Raw genomic sequence first — 9,429 nt, forward strand, 5'->3', positions numbered from 1 at the left:
AAAATGAAGATACAATTAATACAAAACGAAATTCACATTAAAGAAAGGCTTTCTACGCAAAATCATACAAAATTTCTTTCAAAATAATTTCTGACCTTCTGACATATTGCGCATCTTTTCACTTTTCATAATCAATGTAGCCGAGATTGAATTTAAAAATAACATTATAATATTTAAATATAAACAGGAACTTCCTGTAAATGGTCTGAAAGTCCGAACCGTACAGAAAATGCTTTAACACTAGAAACGAACCAAACCTTTGTTCAGTTTGATCCGGATCGAGACTCCCTCTTTTCTCAGGACCAGATTTCGTGTTTGGGCCGGCCCGTGGTCAGGGGAGGTTTCACACCGGCCATTTTGATCTGGACCAAACTGAAAAGTACGAAAATCCGGACCAGCTAGGTGTGAAAGCGCCCTAAGTAATCGTCCCACATCTGGTTTGTTTGATGGTAGTGTTACACTGCTGTAATCACGTGGCGTTTCACACACACACACACACACACACACACACACACACACACACACACACACACACACACACACACACACACACACACACACACACACACACACACACAATATTCATATCACTTGATAGATCTCCTCATTCTGAACAACTTTGCCTCAAGCACCACAGCTGTCAATCAAAGCGTTCATTAAATATTCACAATTATGTTAAAACCTACTTTTGTGAACTAGTCCTGGGTTCTTCGCTCAAGCGTAATAAAACCAATGCAGTGCAACTCTCTGGCCTCTCTAGATCAATTATTATTAAACAAATTAACTTTTGCATTTGGATGGCTATAGTAGGCTCATTTATAGAGGGGGCGTGGCCAAGAATATGAAACGCCTATAACTCCTAAACTAGGGTGCGTCTCAATCAGCTCTGATCAGGACATAACTCAATGGGCTGATCCCTGATCAGTGCCCTGACTGCTGAGATAAACCCAAAAACTCTGTTGAAGATATGTGAACATGTGACTCTAAAGACATTTCTGGAGATCAGACCATAGGTGGCGCTATAACTGTTAAAAGCTTTAATAACCATATATTTCCTGTGGTAACTCGCCTGTAAATGGTCTTTTCCTTCTATGATTATAGTAGTTACAAAACATAATGTGCTTAAAGCATCAAACCGCTATAGTTTCCTTTACTTCTTTTATGTTTAATGCTCTGGAAATATCGTATGCAAACAAGCATGCCAGATAAGCTCTTTAAAACTGAAAAAATGAGAGATTTATGATGTTTGTGTGCCATTTTGGAAACTGTTAAAGCTCAACTACAGGAAGAAAATGTTGCTTTCTGTCAGGTTGAAAGAATATGAAGTTTAATACAGTAATGATCCAGTATGAGTGAGATCTGAGTGAATGGACACACCTGAAAGGAATAAATCAAGCCATTTCCAGCTCTTTAACCTCTTGAGAAGGACGCGGGTTTGATGAAGAAGAGGCCGAGACGTTCCTCCACACATTTATTAGCCCATTCAAACACGCTAAAGAAATCAATGCACCACTATTCGAAAGAAACCGCTGATATAAAACACACCACAAACATTAGCAAGGATGCCCGTTTATACAACATAAAGCAAATAAAGCATTCAATAGTGGCTCTCTGAGGACTGAACTGATGATGATGATGATGATGATGATGATGATCTATAATGTTCACATACACGTCATGTGTAAAGTCAACACACCCACAAAATAAATTAGATTTCGGCGAATGCTCTGCGGGATGAAGCGGGCGGGGTTTACGAGCCCACGCGGGTGGTGGTGGTTTTCTTGTCGGAGAAGAAGCTGCGGAGCAGGAGCACCTGACTGATGCTGACCACCAGCAGGATGAAGGCCTCTCCGATGGACCAGAAGGCCACCCGCGTGTTCAGGTCTTCGGCTCGGCTGCGGCCCTGAGCCTCTCGCAGCCGGAAGTGCGTCTGGTAGTCGATGACGGACTTCAGCGCCTCGTGAATGGACACGCAGGCCGACTCCATCTGAAACACACACACACACACACACACACACACTCACACATCAGTTCAGCTGAAACACAGGAGTAGACGCTCCATCTGAAAGCACTGCGAGTTTCAGCAACACATGTCAAACATCTTCACAAACTAGTGATGTGAAGCGTTCATAAACCTGTCCAATCAAATACAACGTTTAAAGCATTAGTTCAGCCAAAACTGTAGATTGTGTCATTATTGACTGAGCCTCATGTGGTTGGACACCCGTCAGACCTCCGTTCATCTTCAGACACAAATGAAGATATTTTAGTGTAAATCTGATGCTCTGAAAGGCCTCCATTGGCTCAACTTTACACTCTCAAGACCCTTAAAAGACACTAAAGACTAAAGTTACAAAGTCCATCTCACTACAGCGGCTCTACAATAACTTTATGAAGACGAGAATAGTTTCTGTGCGCAAAAAAACCCTAAATAACGACTTATATAGTGATGACGATTTCAAAACACGGCATCATGAAGCTTCGAAGCGTTATGAATCAGTGAGTCGACTCAGCGGTTTGGAGCGTTATGAATCAGTGAGTCGATTCAGCGGTTCAGAGAGTTATGAATCAGTGAGACGATTTAGTGGTTTGGAGCGTTATGAATCAGTGAGTCGATTCAGCGGTTTGGAGCGTTATGAATCAGTGAGTCAATTCAGCGGTTCAGAGCGTTATGAATCAGTGAGTCGATTCAGTGGTTTGGAGCGTTATGAATCAGTGAGTCGATTCAGCGGTTTGGAGCGTTATGAATCAGTGAGTCGATTCAGTTGTTCGGAGCGTTATGAATCAGTGAGTCGATTCAGCGGTTCAGAGCGTTATGAATCAGTGAGTCGATTCAGTGGTTTGGAGTCGATTCAGCAGTTTGGAGCGTTATGAATCAGTGAGTCGATTCAGCGGTTTGGAGCGTTATGAATCAGTGAGCGGAATGATGATTCGGATCGCGTGTCAAACCGCCAAACTGCTGAAATTTGGCGATTCAAACCACTGAATCGACTCACTGATTCATAACGCTCTGAACCGCTGAATCGACTCACTGATTCATAACGCTTCGAAGCTTCATGAGGCCGTGTTTTGAAATCGTCATCACTATATAAGTCGTTATTTAGGGTTTTTTTGCGCACAGAAACTATTCTCGTCTTCATAAAGTTATTGTAGAGCCGCTGTAGTGAGATGGACTTTGTAACTTTAGTCTTTAGTGTCTTTTAAGGGTCTTGAGAGTGTAAAGTTGAGCCAATGGAGGCCTTTCAGAGCATCAGATTTACACTAAAATATCTTCATTTGTGTCTGAAGATGAACGGAGGTCTGACGGGTGTCCAACCACATGAGGCTCAGTCATTAATCACACAATTTACAGTTTTGGCTGAACTAACGCTTTAACTTATCATATCTTAAGACCCAAGATAGAACATTTGTGTAATCCGGCCCTGGTCTGCTCAGTGTCCGCTCGCTGTGATTGGCCGCTCGCTGTGATTGGCCGCTCGCTGTGATTGGCCGCTCGCTGTGATTGGCCGACTGACCTGCGTGAGCGCCGTGACCCGGTTCTCATTGGGGAAGAGCGGCGGGTCGTCTCCCACTTGGAAGTCGAAGTAGACGGTTTTATGTGTGAAGGTGGAGAACTCGTTGCTGAAGCAGAACTTGAAGGTGCCGTTCCTGGAGGCGGTGAAGGTGAAGCTGTCGTACTGCTTCTTCATCTCCTTATAGAGCACCGTCCCATCAGGGTCCTCCAGACGACAGTCTACGTCATAATGACCCCCGGTGACCACCTGCACACACACACACACACACACACACACACACACACACACACACACACACACACACACACACACACACACACACACACACACACACACACACACACACACACACACACACACACACACACGCACACGCACACGCACACGCACACACACATTACAAAAATATGTAGGTAAAAATGGGACACAATTACATTATAATATAGTCATAATTTAAGTAAATTAATAAAAAAAAAAAAACATTTTTGAAATTCAAAAAAGCGATTAGTGGTTCAGAATGACTTCTTAAAGGGACAGTTCACCCAAAAAAATGTAAATTCTGTCATTATTTACTCACCCTCCAGTTGTTCCAGACATGTCTTAGTTATGTTATGACGATGACTGTGGAAGTCTTTGGTGCTCCAGAGCAGCTTCTTTTGTGTTCAGAACAAATACACTCATACAGGTTTGGACATCATGAGGGAGAGTAAATGATGACAGAACTTTCATTTTTGGGTGAACTGTCCCTTTAAAGTGCACTAAATAGGCTACTAAAGTGTTCTTTAGAAATAAATTAAAGGATTAGTTCACTTTTAAATAAACTTTTGCTGATAGTTTCCTCAGCCCATGTCATCAGAGATGTCCATGTCTTTCCTTCTACACACACTCCATCCCTACACACACTCCATCCCTACACACACATCATCCCTACACACACTCCATCCCTACACACACTCCAACCCTACACACACTCCATCCCTACACACACTCCATCCCTACACACACTCCATCCCTACACACACTCCATCCCTACACACACATCATCCCTACACACACTCCATCCCTACACACACTCCATCCCTACACACACTCCATCCCTACACACACTCCATCCCTACACACACTCCATCCCTACACACACTCCATCCCTACACACACTCCATCCCTACACACACTCCATCCCTACACACACTCCAACCCTACACACACTCCATCCCTACACACACATCATCCCTACACACACTCCATCCCTACACACACTCCATCCCTACACACACATCATCCCTACACACACTCCATCCCTACACACACTCCATCCCTACACACACTCCATCCCTACACACACTCCAACCCTACACACACTCCATCCCTACACACACTCCATCCCTACACACACATCATCCCTACACACACTCCATCCCTACACACACTCCATCCCTACACACACTCCATCCCTACACACACTCCATCCCTACACACACTCCATCCCTACACACACTCCATCCCTACACACACTCCATCCCTACACACACTCCAACCCTACACACACTCCATCCCTACACACACTCCATCCCTACACACACATCATCCCTACACACACTCCATCCCTACACACACTCCAACCCTACACACACTCCATCCCTACACACACTCCATCCCTACACACACTCCATCCCTACACACACATCATCCCTACACACACTCCATCCCTACACACACTCCATCCCTACACACACTCCATCCCTACACACACTCCATCCCTACACACACTCCATCCCTACACACACTCCATCCCTACACACACTCCATCCCTACACACACTCCATCCCTACACACACTCCAACCCTACACACACTCCATCCCTACACACACTCCATCCCTACACACACTCCATCCCTACACACACTCCATCCCTACACACACTCCATCCCTACACACACTCCATCCCTACACACACTCCAACCCTACACACACTCCATCCCTACACACACATCATCCCTACACACACTCCATCCCTACACACACTCCATCCCTACACACACTCCATCCCTACACACACTCCATCCCTACACACACTCCAACCCTACACACACTCCATCCCTACACACACATCATCCCTACACACACTCCATCCCTACACACACATCATCCCTACACACACTCCATCCCTACACACACTCCATCCCTACACACACTCCATCCCTACACACACTCCATCCCTACACACACATCATCCCTACACACACTCCATCCCTACACACACTCCATCCCTACACACACTCCATCCCTACACACACTCCATCCCTACACACACTCCATCCCTACACACACTCCATCCCTACACACACTCCATCCCTACACACACTCCAACCCTACACACACTCCATCCCTACACACACTCCATCCCTACACACACATCATCCCTACACACACTCCATCCCTACACACACTCCAACCCTACACACACTCCATCCCTACACACACTCCATCCCTACACACACTCCATCCCTACACACACTCCATCCCTACACACACTCCATCCCTACACACACTCCATCCCTACACACACTCCATCCCTACACACACTCCATCCCTACACACACTCCATCCCTACACACACTCCATCCCTACACACACTCCAACCCTACACACACTCCATCCCTACACACACTCCATCCCTACACACACTCCATCCCTACACACACTCCATCCCTACACACACTCCATCCCTACACACACTCCATCCCTACACACACTCCAACCCTACACACACTCCATCCCTACACACACATCATCCCTACACACACTCCATCCCTACACACACTCCATCCCTACACACACTCCATCCCTACACACACTCCATCCCTACACACACTCCAACCCTACACACACTCCATCCCTACACACACATCATCCCTACACACACTCCATCCCTACACACACATCATCCCTACACACACTCCATCCCTACACACACTCCATCCCTACACACACTCCATCCCTACACACACTCCATCCCTACACACACTCCATCCCTACACACACTCCATCCCTACACACACTCCATCCCTACACACACTCCATCCCTACACACACTCCAACCCTACACACACTCCATCCCTACACACACTCCATCCCTACACACACTCCATCCCTACACACACTCCATCCCTACACACACTCCATCCCTACACACACATCATCCCTACACACACTCCATCCCTACACACACTCCAACCCTACACACACTCCAACCCTACACACACTCCATCCCTACACACACTCCATCCCTACACACACATCATCCCTACACACACTCCATCCCTACACACACTCCATCCCTACACACACTCCATCCCTACACACACTCCATCCCTACACACACTCCATCCCTACACACACTCCATCCCTACACACACTCCATCCCTACACACACATCATCCCTACACACACTCATCATCCCTACACACACTCCATCCCTACACACACTCCATCCCTACACACACTCCATCCCTACACACACTCCATCCCTACACACACTCCATCCCTACACACACTCCATCCCTACACACACTCCATCCCTACACACACTCCAACCCTACACACACTCCATCCCTACACACACTCCATCCCTACACACACTCCATCCCTACACACACATCATCCCTACACACACTCCATCCCTACACACACTCCATCCCTACACACACTCCATCCCTACACACACTCCATCCCTACACACACTCCATCCCTACACACACTCCATCCCTACACACACATCAACACACACTCCATCCCTACACACACTCCATCCCTACACACACACTCCAACCCTACACACACTCCATCCCTACACACACTCCATCCCTACACACACACTCCAACCCTACACACACTCCATCCCTACACACACTCCATCCCTACACACACTCCATCCCTACACACACTCCATCCCTACACACACTCCATCCCTACACACACTCCATCCCTACACACACTCCATCCCTACACACACATCATCCCTACACACACTCCATCCCTACACACACTCCATCCCTACACACACTCCATCCCTACACACACTCCATCCCTACACACACTCCATCCCTACACACACTCCATCCCTACACACACTCCAACCCTACACACACTCCAACCCTACACACACTCCATCCCTACACACACTCCAACCCTACACACACTCCAACCCTACACACACTCCAACCCTACACACACTCCATCCCTACACACACTCCAACCCTACACACACTCCATCCCTACACACACTCCATCCCTACACACACATCATCCCTACACACACTCCATCCCTACACACACTCCATCCCTACACACACTCCATCCCTACACACACTCCAACCCTACACACACTCCATCCCTACACACACTCCATCCCTACACACACTCCATCCCTACACACACTCCAACCCTACACACACTCCATCCCTACACACACTCCATCCCTACACACACTCCATCCCTACACACACTCCATCCCTACACACACTCCATCCCTACACACACTCCATCCCTACACACACTCCAACCCTACACACACTCCATCCCTACACACACTCCATCCCTACACACACACTCCAACCCTACACACACTCCATCCCTACACACACTCCATCCCTACACACACACTCCAACCCTACACACACTCCATCCCTACACACACTCCATCCCTACACACACTCCATCCCTACACACACTCCATCCCTACACACACTCCATCCCTACACACACTCCATCCCTACACACACTCCATCCCTACACACACTCCATCCCTACACACACTCCATCCCTACACACACTCCAACCCTACACACACTCCATCCCTACACACACTCCATCCCTACACACACTCCATCCCTACACACACTCCAACCCTACACACACTCCATCCCTACACACACTCCATCCCTACACACACATCATCCCTACACACACTCCATCCCTACACACACTCCATCCCTACACACACTCCATCCCTACACACACTCCATCCCTACACACACTCCATCCCTACACACACTCCATCCCTACACACACTCCAACCCTACACACACTCCATCCCTACACACACTCCATCCCTACACACACTCCATCCCTACACACACTCCATCCCTACACACACTCCATCCCTACACACACTCCATCCCTACACACACTCCAACCCTACACACACTCCATCCCTACACACACTCCATCCCTACACACACACTCCAACCCTACACACACTCCATCCCTACACACACTCCATCCCTACACACACACTCCAACCCTACACACACTCCATCCCTACACACACTCCATCCCTACACACACTCCATCCCTACACACACTCCATCCCTACACACACTCCATCCCTACACACACTCCATCCCTACACACACTCCAACCCTACACACACTCCATCCCTACACACACTCCATCCCTACACACACTCCATCCCTACACACACTCCATCCCTACACACACTCCAACCCTACACACACTCCATCCCTACACACACTCCATCCCTACACACACTCCATCCCTACACACACTCCATCCCTACACACACTCCATCCCTACACACACTCCATCCCTACACACACTCCATCCCTACACACACTCCATCCCTACACACACTCCAACCCTACACACACTCCATCCCTACACACACTCCAACCCTACACACACTCCAACCCTACACACACTCCATCCCTACACACACTCCAACCCTACACACACTCCATCCCTACACACACTCCAACCCTACACACACTCCAACCCTACACACACTCCATCCCTACACACACTCCAACCCTACACACACTCCATCCCTACACACACTCCATCCCTACACACACACTCCAACCCTACACACACTCCATCCCTACACACACTC

The 9,429-nt window shown here is 47.9% G+C and overlaps 1 protein-coding gene across 1 annotated transcript in view; it reads right to left on the minus strand.

Moving 5' to 3' along the window:
* Positions 1 to 1,306: 1,306 nt before the first annotated feature.
* Positions 1,307 to 9,429, minus strand: part of tmed7 (transmembrane p24 trafficking protein 7) — an 8,882-nt gene continuing 759 nt past the window's right edge. The window contains exons 3-4 of the mRNA XM_079826878.1: positions 3,516 to 3,761; positions 1,307 to 1,987 (exon numbers count right to left, since the gene is read on the minus strand). Coding sequence (XP_079683004.1) covers positions 1,751 to 1,987; positions 3,516 to 3,761 — 483 coding nt within the window. The 3' untranslated portion in view covers positions 1,307 to 1,750. The remainder of the gene's footprint in view (positions 1,988 to 3,515; positions 3,762 to 9,429) is intronic.

Source organism: Gobio gobio, assembly GCF_949357685.1.
Source record: "Gobio gobio genome assembly, chromosome: 10".
Classification (NCBI taxonomy): domain Eukaryota; kingdom Metazoa; phylum Chordata; class Actinopteri; order Cypriniformes; family Gobionidae; genus Gobio; species Gobio gobio.